Source organism: Thermobia domestica, chromosome 15, assembly GCF_964235325.1.
Source record: "Thermobia domestica chromosome 15, izTheDome1.hap1.1, whole genome shotgun sequence".
NCBI classification, from domain to species: Eukaryota; Metazoa; Arthropoda; class Insecta; order Zygentoma; family Lepismatidae; genus Thermobia; species Thermobia domestica.
The window spans coordinates 172,085,750-172,105,076 of NC_137468.1; the positions used below are offsets into that span (position 1 = coordinate 172,085,750).

At 34.7% G+C, this 19,327-nt stretch overlaps 1 protein-coding gene across 1 annotated transcript in view; it reads left to right on the top strand.

Moving 5' to 3' along the window:
• The window catches only part of LOC145671363 (uncharacterized), a 67,290-nt gene extending 51,179 nt beyond the window's left edge, over positions 1–16,111 (top strand). Inside the window, exon 6 of the mRNA XM_081740425.1 lies at positions 13,871–16,111. Coding sequence (XP_081596551.1) covers positions 13,871–13,973 — 103 coding nt within the window. The 3' untranslated portion in view covers positions 13,974–16,111. The remainder of the gene's footprint in view (positions 1–13,870) is intronic.
• Positions 16,112–19,327: the final 3,216 nt, after the last annotated feature.

The window sequence follows — 19,327 nt, forward strand, 5'->3', positions numbered from 1 at the left end:
TCTTCGAAAGCAATGACCTCGTCAGGTGTACTAGTTTGTACAAACACAGAACAAGTTGGTTTGACATGCGTTTCTTTATCGCCTTCAATGCCACCTGCTCCTGCGACCTTGGTAGATAAAGATCGTGAATTTGCTATATCACGATATGCCGTAGTGTCCACAACCCGATCGTTTGTGTTAAACATTCTGGATTCAACATTTACGTCATGAACGGGACTACTCTCAAAAAATGACAAATCCAGCATAGAATAATCCACAGGATGTTTTATGATTCCAGTATCTCCATTTGGAAACGAGTTCAAAACTAACTGAGGCCTAATTGGGCTATCTCCCACACGTTGCATTTTGCTATTATACCCAAAAATTAACTCACAATTTAAATAACTGGATATTACAAAATACGTAACTATTAACATCTCACAACCTGTCATTAAAGAACAGTCTAATATACAGTACGACCAAAATAATTTATTTTAGTGCCACCAATATAACGTATCGTCACTAAGTCTGAAATTTGAAACGGTATATTTTTCTCCTAATCTAAAGAACGGAGCGAGATGTGTGCTGGAAAATTGTGTAACGTTCCTATTTAGATAGGAGCTCGTTACTCGGTACGGGTCTCCCACCGGTGAAGTCCCGCCACATTTGAGAAACAATATATATATATATATATATATATATATATATATATATATATATATATATATATATATATATATATATATATATTCAAATTAAGAATAGTTACTACAAATCCTAAGCACCTCCATATGTTCAGCTTAAATATAAATACCATATAACCTTCCCAAAAATTAGGACAATCGCAAATCCATAAATAGGTCAAGGATTTTAATATTTGTTTCGTTAAGTAATAAGTCAATGATTTAGGAAGCTCTTTTTATAACAAAATCAATCGACATTACAAATTTCTTTACAAGTCATTAAACTCGCTGGTACTGATTGGACACATTAAATCAAATGCAAGTGAAATTAATATGAGTCCCAGCAAATCTCAACTTAATCGTGTTCTTCGACAACCAAAAAGATTTGGAAAATTGTACCGAGTTTTCAAATATACGTATATACATATATCGAATACAGGAAGTTATAAGTATGGTTAACACACAACTGTCTATATCCCATTTAATCAAACAGATTAGTTTCCATTAGAACATATATGAATTTGATTTAAATTTAAGAAAATTATTATACAACTCACCAGATTATTAAGTAAATAACAATCCACACTTTGGAATGTCCAAGTGAATTCACTTGTAATATACACACAACTCTAATAGAATAATTTACTAATTTTCGACAAATAGAGCTTACTATTTCAAGATTTTACCGAGTACATTTCCAGCACACATCTGATGAGCATAACTCAAGTGCTGGGTGAAGTATCAACAATCGCCACTAGAGGCGCTATATTCAAACTTTTACAAACGAAACAAGGTTATCGAAGGTTCGAAATAGAATGAATTTATATAATATCTTACAAGTTTTTTTTGTAACTAACAGAGTGTCATGTTACACCGTGCAGAGAATATTTTCGTAAGACGATAAATACCAATCAATGCATTGACATTTAACACCCAACAAGACCATCGGCTGCTCTTAGTAGCATTCCGATAACTGATGAGTGGCTTTGGAATTGCAGCTCGTCCATATATATAGATATGTATGTATACATCCTGCTTGCAGTTCTGATAGCTTTTGTAAGGGTAGCATTTATTTCAGCAGCCATTCTTGCACTGTAGTCTTCTCATGTTCTGTCACAATCCTACATAATATTCCAATGTAAATCCCTCCACACACACATTTTCGTTCACTCTGGTGTTTCGTGGATGTAGGTTTTCCAGTGCTACTACAGCATATGTGATTGTACTCTTGTTGTACATCACAATACAGTAAATGCTTCCGGTACCTTAACAACGGAGGTACCCACAAATCGGGTAACAATACTTTACTTGCCTTCAATTCTTTTAGCTTTGACATGTTTCACTGGCAGTTGTAAAAAATGCTGTCTCGATTACAAATCAGGCTTGAACGTGTTGAAGATTTATTGCTTGAGTTGGGCGTAATTGCCATATACTATTTCTGCTATATTAATAATAATAATAATAATAATAATAATAATAATAATAATAATAATAATAATAATAATAATAATAATAATAATAATAATAATAAGAATCACATACATTTCACGAAGTGTCTACTTATTTTTGTTCACCCATATTTGTTATAAGCCCTGTCACTCATAGTCGTTAGATTTTCGTTACAGAAGAAAAGAAGAGAAAAATCAAATATAAAAGCAGAAGAGTATGAATGGGAATAAGAGAATCGTCTCAATTCAGCTTATACAGGGTGTCCCACAAAACAAGTACGCCTGACGTGCCGGTTAATCATCTGTAGTTAAATTGCTTGTGGGGTAACAACACTGCCTCGAAAGTTGGCTGCACTGCATTTTATCGGAAAGTTAACTGCAGCAGCAGTGTTGCCACACTTGGTACAATTGTACCAAATTCAGCCCTTTTGTCAATCATCTGCTCGTTGGTACCACGCTGGCATTTTCAGCCCCTTTTGTGAAAAATTTCTACCCAATTCAACACCATTTAACAAATACTTGTCACATTTTCAAAAGTGTCAGTAAGACTTTTCCTACATCTCACGTTACTCGTACTGTGTGTTGGACTCTTTAAGAAACAAAAATGCTGGTTAATATTCATTCTGTGACGTTGCACCGCATAACGCTACTTACTTTGTGTGGAAGATTTGTAATTTAACTATATCGGGAAACAAAATGACGCTAGATGGGCGCATCCCGTGTTATAGAGCCATTTATTACACTAGTTTAGCCGAAGAATCACTGATTGTATATGTTCTTCTTCTTCCAAGTTTAATTCTGGAAAAGATTCAGTATCTTCATCTCCTGCTTCTTCACGTGTATGATGAGATATAACTTCATCATTATCATCATCAGAAATATATATTATTTCTTCAGTGTCACTCCATGAAACATCGGAGTTCCACTCAAATTCGTTGGCTACTGCAATCTCACTTTGAATAATCGCTTCTTCAGGTGCCATACTTGCAACGATACTTTATATTTTTCAAAGCAAAGTATTTAAAGAAAAATCTAAGCTGACGAAATCAATCATTTGATGCGTTCACAATAATATTCTTTTCCACGGTCATCCGCCCGCGCCCGCATCGCGCACCCCGCGCAGTTTCCGGGACCGGCCGTCAGGGTGCGTGTTCAAAAAAGTTTTTCCCGCCTTCCGATAATGTTAACATACTATAAATCGTATAGTGTTTTCTGTGAACTCAAGGTATACGTATGGTAAGTAGACGCGCGGTTTTTCATATACATCAAAGGAATATAATATAATAGTAATCATTAATTTTATTACACATAATTTAATTCCCACTTAATTGTATATTAAGCAATTACTTAACTATAAAAATGTTTATAATAACAGCATTCCACTCATAATTAGTGCAATAAAAATATGTGTGTTCTTACTATGTATTCTTTTCTTTTGCATACGATAATTTTATTATTCTTATTATATACTTATCGAATAAACACAGTAAGGGTAATAATATTTTATAATAAACAAAAAACATGTATACGAGCTTGTTACCTATGCACCCTCCCTTTCTTTTTTATACAATATGTTTGATTTTTTGTGATTACCGCTTAATTATAACAAAGCTTTAAAATGTTATATATGTTTACATTAACATATTTCGTGTCGAAATAATTCGTCAATTCCATATATATTATTATTATTGCGTGAGTCCTTTCATTTCATATGGAATGCAGTTATTATTCTTTTTATCTTTACCGCTTAATTATATAAAAGCTTTAAATGTTATTTATAATTACATTAAATAATTTTCTTTCCAAAATTTCATACAAAGAAAACGCTTCCCTTTTTCTTTTACAATCACCTAAAGGCAAACAGCTGCGTTCTAACAAAATATATTTCCATCATAAACCAATTCCATTATTCCTTTATTTAAATACCATCAAAGCCTAACATATAAAATTCTTTCACCCCCTTATATTATTCTCTAACTATAAAAATATATATTTTGCAAACCTACAAAATTCGAAGTAATTTCAAAATGGCTGATGTAAAGATCGGCAGACAATCGTACATCTATGGTATTTCCTAATTGATATCGTCGATTTCCTGCCCTATACGAAGGCTGGATTTACCATTAAGCCCGGACGTACGGGTGTAATGCAGGGGTAAAAGTGAGGGGAAACGCGGTAGGATTCCATCCCTCCACATCCCAAAAATTTGTACGACGTCCTCCCAGTTCTTAAATAAATTACAACGGGCAAAGATAGGCAGGCAGACGGCGTGACCTCATGCCGCAACCTACAATCCCCCTACCTTTTCAGATTCACTTTTAACCCTACTTCAATGTTCCTAAGACGCATGTTGGACAATATTTAATTACTAGGATAGAAAATGCAAGAGTTTAATAATAGTAATAATAACATAATTAAATCCAGAGTAAACGTCCTCCAAATCAGTTATTCTTTTCACTGATAGCAGAGTGGTTAAATTTAATCCAATTTTTGTTTTAAAATCTGAAAAAGACAAAAATAGCATGACCTTAACTCTCATTAACAAGATTTTTCGTAAGGTTGATGTGGTTGATATTTATTCAAACACTGACATAATCATAAGAAAGTTCATTATCGCTCCTGACACCAACTACACAGGAGAGAAATCATTCTCCAGACTTCATCGAGTAAAGAATTAATTTAGGATCCTCAACAAGCCATGGTACACTCCGCATCAAAAAAAATTGCATCAGCTAACGCCGTGCAGTTAGGCTACCCAATATATACCTTCTTATCCCATAATCGTGTCAGGTAAAGACTCCCCTCTCTCTCCTACTTTCTTCTCTCCCATACTAAAATTAGCTAACAACATGAAGGCAATTCTTATTTCAAACTACACATGTATTAGCTTCGACAAAATGAAATTAAAAAACCGAGACGAAACAAGATTCATAGGTTGATGTAGATAGAAACTGAAATACACAATTAAAACTTGAAACCAATTAATGTCTACTACACAGAGATTCAGAAATGAGGCAGAGAGAGAGAGAGAGAGAGAGAAGAAGATAAAGGAAAAGGAAGAACAGATAAAATTGTGGAATTCAAACGTAGTAAGAAAATAACCTAACATTATAAAGTTCCGTTTCCAGAAATCCAACAGTAATGTATATTGTCTTTACATATTTTTCAGAACTATTCGAATATATAGAGAATGCTTTAAACATTCATTATGTCACTTTCATAATGGATAACATACTCAGTTTCCGGTAGAACTGTATATCTCCGAGACACATCTAGGATAATCTCAAAAGTTTAACACACACGCTTTGTTTCCACGTAGTTCGATTCTATAATTCGGTAGTGTTCATTGGGCGTACTGATCCAAAACACATTATCATACACCCATTAGATAGCGTTGGTCATATCATCCATTTCAGACTATTAATGCAAACTGAACAAAAGACAAAAACAAAACAGAGAAGAAAAGAAAAAGAAAGAAGGAAAGAGAAAATTGAAGAGTTCCATTTTACTGCAAAATTTCTATCAGAAATACCTTATATTAAAAGTCCAAACTGTATCATAATGAAAAGTTACAAATGTTCGAAAGGAAAAGTTTATGTTCCTCATAGATGTAGCATGTTTCAAATTTCAGCGTGAATAAAACACATTGAATTATAGGATGGGAACAAATTTTGTGTCGAACTAGTATAAATAAAATTTTGTTTTCAAATACCCAAAGAGGCTACCATTTTCTAATCTTTTCCGAAGGTGTATCTGTTCCGAACACTCAACATTGATTTCATCTCTTCCGGATATAACGTAATTTGCACAGATAGAATGAACACGTTAAGAGCTCAAACGGATCATTGTGTCAGTCGGATGATGTAGAGCACCACTGGGTCGAGGATTCACATCCGTAGTGACCCTGTAATTCGACGGAGACTCGATAACCCAGAGGAAAAAAGGAGATATTACTTATTTCCTTTCATTTAAACAGTATTTCTGTCAGAGGTGACCAGGACTGGGGATGTTATCCCCAGAGCACGAAAAACACGACGCCGAAGTTCCCAGTTAATTAGATTCTCCAGACCAGGTATATCGAGCTCTTGCTCCGTTTTAACTTTGGAACATGAAGTGCGTGTGTGTGTGAAAGACAAGGGGAGAAGTGAAAGATGCAAAGACAGGATAGGGAAACGTCAAGAAAGAGAGAGAGGGGGACGAATATAAATATGAAACATACCTATCATTCCAGTGTATGATGTAGAATTCACACACTGTTTACTCGAATTATCGTCAGTGATGCTTTGTAAGTTCTCCACCACAAGATGAATCTCTGTTCACAGCCATTATTTTATGCGAAAAAGATCATACTACTAGATGGGAATCGAACCTAGATTTTCAAGGTGGAAGTCTAACACGCTACCACTACACCACCGATTGCTGTAGCCAAACTTGGTTTAACAAATGGTGTAGTGTTTCTTTGTGAGAACGATAACACGAAAAGTGTATATTGCAGACCAACGATGTCTTTGGAATGACCTGGTAATTTCCTGCCCTTTCTCAACCAACATTCGTAAATCGTTTCTATCATGATACAGGTGTTTGCTTCCACATTCTTACGTTTTGTTTGTCCAGTATGATAAGTCGATTCTTCACAATCACTTTGTAAAAATTTAACTTTGGTGTGAATAGGATTTGGACCTATATTAGATATCTGTATTACTCATAAGGTCATTACGTTACTCCTACACTATCGTGCCATCTGCAATTTTAAGCCAAATATTACTTACTTTAGCCCTGATCTTTGGAACGAACCAGATTTTTCCTGTACTGTTATTTGCACGAAAGTGCACAACGAAATGTGTAAAAAATGAAAATGAAAGCGACTGTCTTTGTGGCTTCATCACTCTTGAACCACCCGGCCGATCTCAATTAAATTTTCAACACAGATGAGGTTCGGGACTAAGATGGTATTTATATATTTACTTTGACGATATAACTTAGAGATTAGGGGGGAGGAGTTAAAAAGAATAAATAAAACTTGATCACTCGTGAAGCAAAGGATAAACCTCGATCAAATTTTTAACACAGGTGAGGTTCGGACCTGAGATGATTTTTATCATTTCGTTTTCACGGGAGAACTTGGGGAAGGTAATGGGAGGACGAAATATATAAAAGTAAATAAAACGTAATGACTCTTGAACCACCACTCAAATGTCGATCAAATTTTCAACCTAGATGAAGTTCAAACTTGAGATGATTTCTGTCATATCACTTTGACGTTGTAACTTAAGAGATGGGGAGAGTAAGCGACATTTAAAAAAGAACGAAAAGGACAGGTATTAGTGGCGAATCTATAAGTTTTGGAGTCGCTGAGATTAACGCTGACACATCTGATCATGTTTAAATCGAAATTCAGTCCTGCAACTTGGAGCAGGAGGAGATATATAAAAATGATCGAAAAAACCAATATCAGTGTAGGATTCATAGTTTTCTGACTCGCTGAGATGAACAATGACGCTGCAGATGCCATGCCCCACAACATAAGCTGAGGAGGAGATATATAAAACACATCGAAAATGACCGATATCAAAGAGCGCTATAGTAATACTGAACTGACTGAGTAACGGAACATATGACTATTAAATTTAATCCAACGAAGCGGGTAATTGATAATAATAATAATAATAATAATAATAATAATAATAATAATAATAATAATAATAATAATAATAATAGAGAACTATACTGTGAATGTGAACATTTGTTGTTGTTATTATTATTACTACTATTAATTATAAAACTCATCGACATAAGGTCAGACATAAGGGTGGATCTTAATCTTACCCTTCTGTCTGACAGATGTCGGATCTTTGACCTGAAATTTTTTCATGTTATTCTGAATAGTGATTTTGTTCTGGAGAACTTTTTCCCTTTAAAAATTCCTTACAAAAACATTAGGAAATTTGTTCCGTTTATTATTAAATATCTAATTAGGTCTTCAATCTGTAAAAGTATAGAAGCAGATAATAATATTTTTTTCCGGTCTTTGACTTGTTCCATAAGAGTTTCAAGAAGGTGCGTGAATTATTTTTTTTTTAATTTTTTAAATAAACTATAAAATGTCTCAAAAAATTTTAGGCTTGAAACTGTTTTTTTCTTAATTTTGTTTTGTATTTTCATTAAATACTGTATGGATTTGTTTTTTTATATATATTGTACTTTTTTAAAATCAAATTGTAAGAACCTTTTTAATTCTGAACAGGCGTACACATGTTTGTTTCTTATTTTTATTATATTTCAGGGGTCATTTTATAAAGTTTGTAAGGTGCCATTTGAAGGATCTTTTTATTTTTGTTAGGTTATTTTTTATTTATTCTCTCGTCTTTTATTTTTCTATCATCTTTTCTGTTCTTCAATGCTTAATTCCTTCCTTACTACGTATACTGCACTTTTTCTTTAAAAAAAACAACATTGGTCATGGCTCTTTATTTGTATCATATGTAATTTCTTATGCTTATTTTATTTTCGTCATTATTACTAGCTTTACGAATCACCGTATTTTACTTGATGTTTTTAACTTAGAAATATTTATTTTCAATTTGTAATAGCAGCTACATAATGTCTTTTTGAACACTTTTCTTTCTTTTAATATTTTGCAAACTGCTACAACTACATGGTCAATAATAATCTATTTTTGAAGTTTACACTGTATACTTTTCCAATATGGTATACCTTTTCTATATGCATGTTAATCATGCTTATTTTTACTATTGTTATTTTTGTATTTCCCAGTTTGTAACAGATACTGCATGTTTTTATGTTATTTTTCTGAACTAATATTTTATCCATTTGATCTATTTTTGTATAATCAGTTGTATGTTGTTATTTCTATTTGCATGCGCCCTATGCTTGTAAAAATATTTCTTTCGGGGCACCTGTGGCTGTAATGCTATTTGCTTCCAATAAACATATTTCAAACATTATTATTATTATTGACGTACTTTTGAATTTGCACGACGAAATTACTGCAAAATATGTTTTATTTCTCTATTTTTTCCTGGATTGTATGTTTATCCTTTATTAGTGGGCATTAATTTCTCTCTAGGCCGTCGAATAAATTAATTTCGTTGTGTACTTCGGATCGTTCCAAAGATCAGGGCTAAGGTAAGTAATATTTGGCTTGAAATTGCAGGTGGCCCGATAGTGTAGGAGTAACGTAGTGGCGTTATGAATAATACAGCTATCTAACATAGGTTCAAATTCTGTTCACGTTAAAGTTAAATCTTTACAAAGTAATTGTGAAGAATCGACTTATCATACTGGACAAACAATATGTAAGAATGTGGAAGCAAAGACCTGTATCATGATAGAGACGATTCACGAATGTTGATTGGGAAAGGGCAAGAAAATTACCACGTCATTCCAAAGACACCATTGATCTGCAGTATACACTTTTCGTGTTATCGTTCTCACAAAGAAACACTACACCATTTGTTAAACCAAGATTGGCTACAGCAATCTGTGGTGTAGTGGTAGCGTGTTAGACTTCCACCTTGAAAATCTAGGTTCGATTCCCCATCAGGTAGTATGGTTTTTTCGCATAAAATAATTGCTGCAAACACAGATTCATCTTGTGGTGGAGAACATACAAAGCATCACTGACGATAATTCGAGTAAACAATGTGTGAATTCTACATCATACACTGAAATGATAGGTAGGTTTCATATTTATATTCGTCCCCCCTCTCTCTCTTTCTTGACGTTTCTCTATCCTGTCTTTGCATGTTTCACTTCTCCCACTCTCTTTCACACACACACACACGCACTTCATGTTCCAAAGATGAAACGAAGCAAGAGCGCGATATGCCTGCTCTGGATAATCTAATTAACTGGGAACTTCGGCGTCGTGTTTTTTGTGCTCTGGGGATAACATCCCAGTCCTGATCATCTCTGACAGAAATACTATTTAAATGCAAGGAAATAAGAAAAATCTCTTTTTTATCATCTGAGTTATCGAGTCTCAGTCGAATTACAGGGTCACTACGGATGTGAATCCTCGAAACAGTGGTGCTCTACATCATCCGACTGACACAATGATCCGTTTGAGCTCTTAGCGTGTTCATTCTATCTGTGCAAATTACGTTATATCCGGAAGAGATGAAATCAATGTTGAGTGTTCGGAACAGATACATCTTCGGAAAAGACTAGATAGTAGCCTTTTTGGGTATTTGAAAACAAAATTTTATTTATTCTAGTTCGACACAAAATTTGTTTCCATCCTATAATTCAGTGTGTTTTATTCACGTTGAAATTTGAAAGATGCTACATCTATGACGAACATAAACTTTCCATCATGATACAGTTTGGTATTTCTGATAGAAATTTTTCAGTAAAATGGAACTCTTCAATTTTCTCTTTCCTTCTTTCTTTTTCTTTTCTTCTCTGTTTTGTTTTTGTCTTTTGTTCAGTTTGCATTAATAGTCTGAAATGGATGATATGGCCAACGCTATCTAATGGGTGTATGATAATGCGTTTTGGATCAGTACGTCCAATGAACACTACCGAATTATAGAAACGAACCACGTGGAAACAAAGCGTGTGTGTTAAACTTTTGAGATTATCCTAGATGTGTCTCGGAGATATACAGTTCTACCTGAAATTGAGTATGTTATCCATTATAAAAGTGACATAATGAATGTTTAAAGCATCCTCTATATATTCAATTAGTTCTGAAAATATGTAAAAACAAACGTTATTTCTATATTACTGTTGGATTTCTGGAAACGGAACTTTATAATGTTAGGTCATTTTCTTACTACGTTTGAATTCCACAGTTTTATCTGTTTTCCTTTTCTTTTTCTTCTTCTCCTCTCTTCTTCTTCTTCTTCTTTCTGCCTCATTTCTGAATCTCTGTGTAATAGAGATTAATTGGTTTCAAGTTTTCATTGTGTGTTTAAGTTTCTATCTACATGAACTTATGAATCTTTTTTCGTCTCGGTTTTGTTATTTCATTTTATCGAAGCTAATACGTGTGTAGTTTGAAATAAGAATTGCCTTCATGTTGTTAGCTAATTTTAGTATGATAGAGGAGAAAGTAGGAGAGAGAGGGGAGTCTCTTTACCTGACACGATTATGGGATAAGAAGGTATGTATTGGGTGGCCTAACTGCACGGCGTTAGCTGATGCAATTTTTTGATGCGAAGTGTACCATGGCTTGTTGAGGATCCTAAATTAATTCTTTACTCGATGAAGTCTGGAGAATGATTTAGAATGATTTAGTCTGGAGAAGTGTAAAATTGCATTATCATATTCAATTATTTAAATCGAAGTGCCGAAATGTAATTTTATATATGTTTGTGTAGTTTCAGTGTTTTTCATTAAAGTGAAAAATTGAAATTTCGAATATTCTTTATCAAAATAATTATTATGATATAAATTTATGTTTTATAGTTTAAGAGAAATTAATCTACTTTTTTCTTTCCAGCTAAATAATTAATGCCTATACAACATAATAATTTTCGTATTATTAAATTGTATCGGCATTGAGAATACGATTAGAATTAGTCTTTATGTCAATTTCCCAAAATGTCCTGACCCGAACTCTGAACCGTACTGTCCAGTGGTTATATGATCAGTTTTGTTAAAATCTCCGAACCGCTTTTAAAGTCTAAAGGAGACGTTTAGTATTTAGAGGATCGAATCCCGGTCTATCATAAACGCCTAAGCCCTCATAAGAAACTGCAGGACTCGAACTACATACCGTTATAAGTTCACAAATAAATAATCCATTAATCATCTAACGATATGGCGTAACTCATTTGTTCTTAAAAATGTACGAGGGATAGTTTATTCTTGAGGTAACCCAGGCATTTTTTTTCATTTCATATGCCGATAATTAGCGATATTTTGGACGAATCAGGCAATTATGAAAGACAAAATAGAATAAATGTAACGTGGTTGCAGGGGCACTGTGGTTCAGCGGTAGTACGCTTATCTCTGCGATGTGGGCCCACTGGTTTGATCCCCGACCAAGTAAGCTTGTGGTGAGTAACATCGTGTTCATGGGTTTGCTCGAGATACTCTCGTTTCCTTCCCCATTGTCATTTCACTAATTCTTCCAACATCAGTCATTTGCTTTAAACATCATATCCTTTAGCCTGATGGGCATAACCGTGGGATGTTAAACTGAAAGTAACGTGGTTGCAATTTTGCTTTAAAATTTATGATCAAACATCTTAGCGTATTAACTGAAACGTACAAGTAATGAAGTGTTGAAAACTTACGAAAATATTATAGAATATCTGCACGGGAAGAATAGGTTTACGGAAAGATATTGAAAAATATGTTTGAATCTCCTTACCCCTCTTAGGATTGAATAGAAATGAAATTATGAAAACCCAGCTCCACCAAAGTACTAACCATGTTCAACATTCATTTCAAGTAATACAGCTCTTATTCATCGTAAAAAAAATTCAAATACTCTTCGCGAAAATTTTAAAAACGCTTATCAATCGACGTGTAATGATAGAAGCCCAGATACACTCAACTGATAATTGTTTAAACTGTTCAAACCTTTCCACATTCTCGTAATTTTATGAATACAAAATTACAAAAGTAAAATTTTATAGAAATTCGCCTCTGTTTTCTCTTTAGCGGAATTTTCAAAAACCGGAGAGGGAAAGGACAAGTGCCAACGTATTTCTTTAATGAGAAATTTATGCCAAGGTATATCGCATTTTTATCTCTCTTGCTTAAGGTGCCGTTCAGGTGCTTCATTTTTTTTAGAAAATAAAACTTTAATTTGATGTCCCACGATTATAATCTTAGGGAAACAGAAGATTATGAAAAATGAATAATTGTGAAGTAAATTTTTAGTCCTCCTCCACTGGAAATCGAACCCAGAAAGACGTGCACCAAAGGCGGAGGAGATACATTATTATTATTATTATTATTATTATTATTATTATTATTATTATTATTATTATTATTATTATTATTATTATTATTATTATTATTATTATTATTATTTTACATACATTTTGACTCCTTCCTCCCATTACGGTACTCACTTGATGAAAGTGACATGGTAAATATCCGGACCAAGCAAAGTGATTATTTAGGAATTTCAAATAACGAGGCGACATGGAGGACTTATGTAACGGACATACAGCAATATTTATTTAGCATATATATATATATATATATATATATATATATATATATATATATATATATATATATATTCAGCTTTATAAGATGTATTCCGTGCACAATACAATCAAGTATATTTTCAGTCATTTTGGTTCGTAGGTATTTCTTTTAGAGTTTAACTTCCCACGATTATGCAAAAGGCTAAAGGAAATGGTGATGATGAGACGATGATAATGGTGGATTGACAAAAGTAGGAGGAAACGGAAGAACCCTGAGCTGGGATCGATCTAGGGAACCCACACATTAGATGTGAATGCTCTTTACCGTGTATCCCGTTTAAAATATCCATATCCAGGTATTGTAAATATCCCCTATAATTAAAATAAGCTTGATGTTTCTTTTACTCATAACTTTGGCAATTGAACTTAATTCCCTTGTTCTCTGAACACCCCGTATATCAGATAAGATAAACATTAACTAAATAGATACTGAAATTACTCAAATAAGTAAGAGTACAAACACTAATCTACTGCAACAAATAATCAAAATAATGTCAGCATTAAAGGCGTGGTTTTATTATTATTGTATTTGTAAGTTAATAAATATTGATTTTTTTCTTTCTTCCAGAGTTCGTTCGAATGGCACAGAAACAGTGTGGATATATGAGAACGATGTTCTGACGAGAAACACTGTGAATGGCGTTGAGCAACCAATCAATAAGGACAGCTAAATGGAGCTTTCTTTTTAGTTCTTGTTATTTGTGGACAAATTTATTCACTATTTTCTGGACAACTCAGTGATTGTTTGAAAAAAAAAATACTTCAAATAGATTTAAAAAGCAAGACTGCATAACATGAAACTGAAAAAAAAAATCTGGGTCCTTTAAGCTGTGCCACCAACACATTCAGTTTCTGTCATTGTTTTTAGAAGGTGTTCTATTTCATGAATCTGACAAGAAACATCTCAATTATTTATGATCAATTTAAATTATGACGTTTCTAGTTATCTTACATTACATTTACACAAATGATTACACTTCAATAGTGTTGCTTCCTACTATAACTATATGTTAATTTGTAATATACTATTACCAATTATAAAAGATATTATATACTATTACCAATTATATGTGACACTAATTACTTGGTGTCTTTTTTTTATAAAAATGGAACAGTAGTGGTTATATTTTAATTTGACTATATCTCTAATCTTTCTGATTAGTGTCTGAAAACTGAGTCGTATATTAGTGGTGTAAGTAATTAGTTTGTATAAACGCTTTGCCATAAACATTTAATTGGTTCGTTTATAAGAAACTCACGGTAGCATTTGTTTTGGTTTAGATGCAGTAATCGTCAAAGCAATTGTTTCTGCTTGATTTACTTTTTAAAGTTCAGTCTGTGATTACAGCTATTTTGGTGTACAGGGTGGTCCGGAAGTGGTCGTATCCCCCGTTTAGTTCCAATAGTATAGTGTTAGTAATGGTAGAATGTCTGTACAGGGTTACCTTGAAGTCTTAAGAGTCATAAACATCGATATGATCACCATCCATGTCGTAACACAGCTGAATTCTGCGCCAAGTTCTCGCAGATGTTTTGCGGAAATACTCCGGAATCACGAGGGTGAAGGCGTGTTCCACTGTAATTCTGCGTTGTGTGATATCGAGTGTTTCTTACTTGTTGCTTCATAAATGCCCAGAGAGCATTGTCTGGTGTTGTCAGATCGTTACTTCTTGGAGGCCAGGCAAAGGGAGCTGGTGAAAATGCACAACCTCTTCCAATCCAGCGGCCAGGAAACGTCTGATTCAGGTAATTGCGCAAGTGAACCGCGAAGTGAGCTGGTGCTTCATCCTGCTGTATCACAACAGTGTCTTTGATACCATTTTCTCCCAGTTGAGGCACCAACCACTCATTAAGCATCTCCAGGTAAAACCCAAAACCGTCAGAAAACACAAATTAGGTGTACGCCCACTTCCGGACCACGCTGTATTTATTCTGGAATCAGAAGTTTTATTTTTAAACGTCCAATATTCATAGTAAAACATTGATTTATCTTAAGTTGTTCAAGTTTGTAAACATATACATATGAGCGGCTCAGGTGAACGCAATGGTAAGGATCAGTTAAGATAAAATAGATTTACTAGGTAGAATGGGTTGTGATCAAACCACAGAAGAGCATGTTGGTAGTTTAATTTCAGAAATATACCTGAAGATGGCAGGGGAGCTTGTTTGGTGTGTGTCACTGCATTGAATTGTATGAGAATGGTCAATCTTGTTTTCCAGTTTGCTGGAAAGTTAGCAAATGTGAAATACCATTATGTTCGTTCCAGCCGCTCATATATATTCCTTTTAGTGATTATTTCAATTATAGGAAACTCGATTGATATAGTGAAACTTGATCAAAATCAATGTTGCAGAAGCGATTTTCTTCTTTTAATATTCTAAATTCTGTCATAAATTCTAATTGAATTTCTTTCTAATTCTACTTATTGGTCACTTACTTGCGATTTCTGTAACAACCTCAACAGAATCCTTCAATTTGTGAAAGTTATCCCGGCGAATACATGTTATTATATCATAATTCATGTCCAAGCAAGTCTCAATATCAATGTTAATTTGAAACTTACTATTGCTTCTTCAAATAAAGTCCATCGTATATGGACAATCACGTAGCTAGATTTTTTTTCGGGGGGGGGAGGGCAACCAAGTTAAAAAGAATATATATATATATTCACTATCCTAATAATCGTCTCTTCTAACCTCTAACCATTTCACAGACTCTTATCATCTTACAAAGTTCTCGTTTGCCTAGATCCAGCCAACCTTAGAAGGAAAGTTGTTTCACGAAACAACAGCGATGTAGTACAAAAAGTAATTCTGGGGATTTTTCCTAATACATATTGCAGTGTAGGATATATATATATATATATATATACCATTACAGTAATAAATAGTTGGTTATTAATATTGCAGTGAAGGAACATGATTATCTGATTCACTGTAGATAATAAGAAGTACTTTTCCTGCTGTACTTTTTAATTAACTTTTACTTTGTATAAAATTCTTGATCATAGATTAACAATTAAATCTACTTTGGTAAAATTTGATAATAAACAAATTAATAGCCTGCTGAAATTAGTTTATTTCACATGGCCTTCTGAAAATCATGTTTTGTTTGACTTTCATGATTTGTGTGAGAATTCAAGAAGGGGAACAGACAGTCCTGTACCAAAGAAGGATGACGACAATGATGATGAACAGGGCAATGTTTGTGGTGATGCTGAGCGTCCGAAAGAATCTTTTTTCTCTGACGAAGATGATGATGACTCAAAGAAAAGAAGGAAGAAGCAGCAGGTTTGAATATGAATTTCTCGATATAATATCCTTTACAATGCAGATATAAAGCGGTTAGAAACTTATCTGTAGGCATCCTAAAAGCAAAAAAATTGTTTTGTTGAACCGCCATTGACTTCTTCAGCGTCATTGAAACGCTAAAGCTGCTTATTCCGTTATGTTGCATGATTACACCCAACTAAAAAAAAATGGAAAAATCTATAAAAATGTAATGGATAAATTCCTGATATACCTTATTCAGATAATCTATATCTTCTCGATATTAGAAGCTTTTCTGCAGTACATGCAACTTTTGTTCCCTTTTGCAGTGAATGCCCTTTATGATAGTTTGTTCATACTCCATTTTTACTCAGTTTAAGAAAACAATGTTTTCGTCCGTATGTAGTTTGTCAAAAATTCGTCGATTCTATTTGTATACTTTTTCATAATTTCTTTATTGGAGCCTACTATGCAATGTGACTAATTAACTCCTAACTGGCACATTTAGGTTCTAGAGACCCAAGGCGAATTTTATTTTTCACACTTGAAATCATAACTCGCTGCATTGATTTATCCATTATTTAAATTCTCCATTTCCAGTTTGGTTTCATTCGTCATTAAGAGCGGTCGCGTAGTGTTGTTAACGGATCTAGGTATCAGAGATGTTCACTTTCGCGAAGGTGGCATTCTGGAGGGCATCCTCACCTCAATTTCCCTCGCGAGGGCGAGGAGAAATTCCCAATACGAAGGCGAGGGCGATGGACAACTCCCTTCTCGAGGGCGAGCGCCAATTTTCACTGCGAGGGCAAGGACGAAAGAGGACGAATGCCAACTGTTACTGCGAGGGCGAGGAGAAGTTTCAGCACGAGTGTGAGGGCTATCAAGGGTAATGGACAACTCCTTTCGCGAGGGCGATGGTCAATTTCCACTGCGAGGTCGATGAGAAATTTCCAAACTCCCTTCGTGATGGCGAGGGTGAACAAGGGCGGGGCCAACTGCCACTGCGAGGGCGAGGGTACGCGAGGGCGAGGAACAATTTCCTTTGCGAGAACGAGGGCACGCTAGGGAGGATAAGCCTCCTTAACAATAACTATTTTGGAATTTGCTGTTTGACCATTTTTGGAGGAAGGTAGCTAACATTTAAAATAACATCCGCCATATCCCCTGGACAAAAAGTTGGTGTCATAGCAAGATTATAGATTGGTGATATTCTACCTTTTATTTAATTGCAGTAGACTATTTCTCTTGTGTACTTGTACATAATTATTAAAAAAATAATGCAAATGTAAATAATATTTGTGTATTTGCCATGAAAGTTTCTAGATAGAAATAGCACTACGTTAGAAGCGTAGACTGGAGACTTATTAAATAAAAAGTGTATACACTGTCATGTTTAAAGAGTGTTGGTAGACAGACAGTCACTCATGTCATTCAGCTGTAAATAACATAATCTTAAGAGTGCTGATGCACAAACACAATCAGTGAGAGAACCAACAGAATGCAGTAAATCAGATGGAAACAGACTTGGTAAAATGACTTTGGTTCATAGGTGCCATTTTGCACTGGGCTCGCTCGGGCTCTCGATTACTTCTTTTAACTGGGCTCTCACTCACTCGCGCTCGGGCTCAGTTCCCTCAGTTCCGCTCCTGCTCATTTATTTCATTGGGCTCGCGCTCGCTTGCGCTTGGGCTCACACTTAATTATTGTGCCCGAGACCGGTTGAGCGCGAGTGCCGAGCTAGTAAGCATTGGACTCGTGAGTTTGGATAACTGTGAAATGGGCTGATTAATGGCGTACTTCCCCCCTCCAATTTCCATTGCTGATTGAGTTGTTACAATTAATCGGAATTTTTAACTTTTCCTGTTTTTGTGACAGCCCAAACTGTTAATTGAATCGATATTTTTTAAAATAAGGGGCCGCGGTGGCTTAGTGGTAGAGCGTTCACCTCTGGTGCTTGGGTTCCCGGGTTCTATTCCAGCCTCCGCCATGTTAACTTTGTGGTGGACAAACACCGTGTTCGTGGGTTTCCTCGGGGTTCTCCCGTTTCCTTCCACTTTCTTCATTCCACCATTTCATTCATTACTCATCATCACCGTCTCCTTTAGCCTAACCGGCATAACCATGGGACGTAAAACTCAAAGGGCCTTATGCAGAGTCGTTTTGATGCGTGATTAGTGACATACTAAAGAGTTCGACTAACATATGTTTCCTGCAGTAGTCAGCTCTTTAGTATGACTCTAATCATATGTCAAAACGACTCTGCATAAGGCGGAAAGATTTCATTTCATTTTTTTCTTAAAATAACGTTAGTCATAATTGTATCGATTTTCATTGTTTCCGAGCTACCATTTAGTTACAAAATAACATGTTTTCTTATTCTTAACTTGAAATACCTGACACGTTAATACTAAAATTTTGTTAGAACAGCTGGATTAAGAAAATAAATTTAACCAGTTCAACAAGACATAGAAGGCCTTATGCAGAGTCGTTTTTACGTCTGATTAATGACCTACCGGTACTACGGGTTTGACTAATGGATGGTTATCAAAAGTGTATTCAGAGTCTCTGATTAGGACGTAGTAGTTAACGAAGTTAATCACATGTGACTAATTAACCTAGAGCAGAGAGTACGGTACCCTTTTAGCCACGGTTTAGCTTGTGTGACACATTTCGAATTTCGGATTTCATGTATTTTCATGTTTACAGACTACGCATGCGCACATCTTCTTTTCCGTAGTTGCCACATCTATTTTCT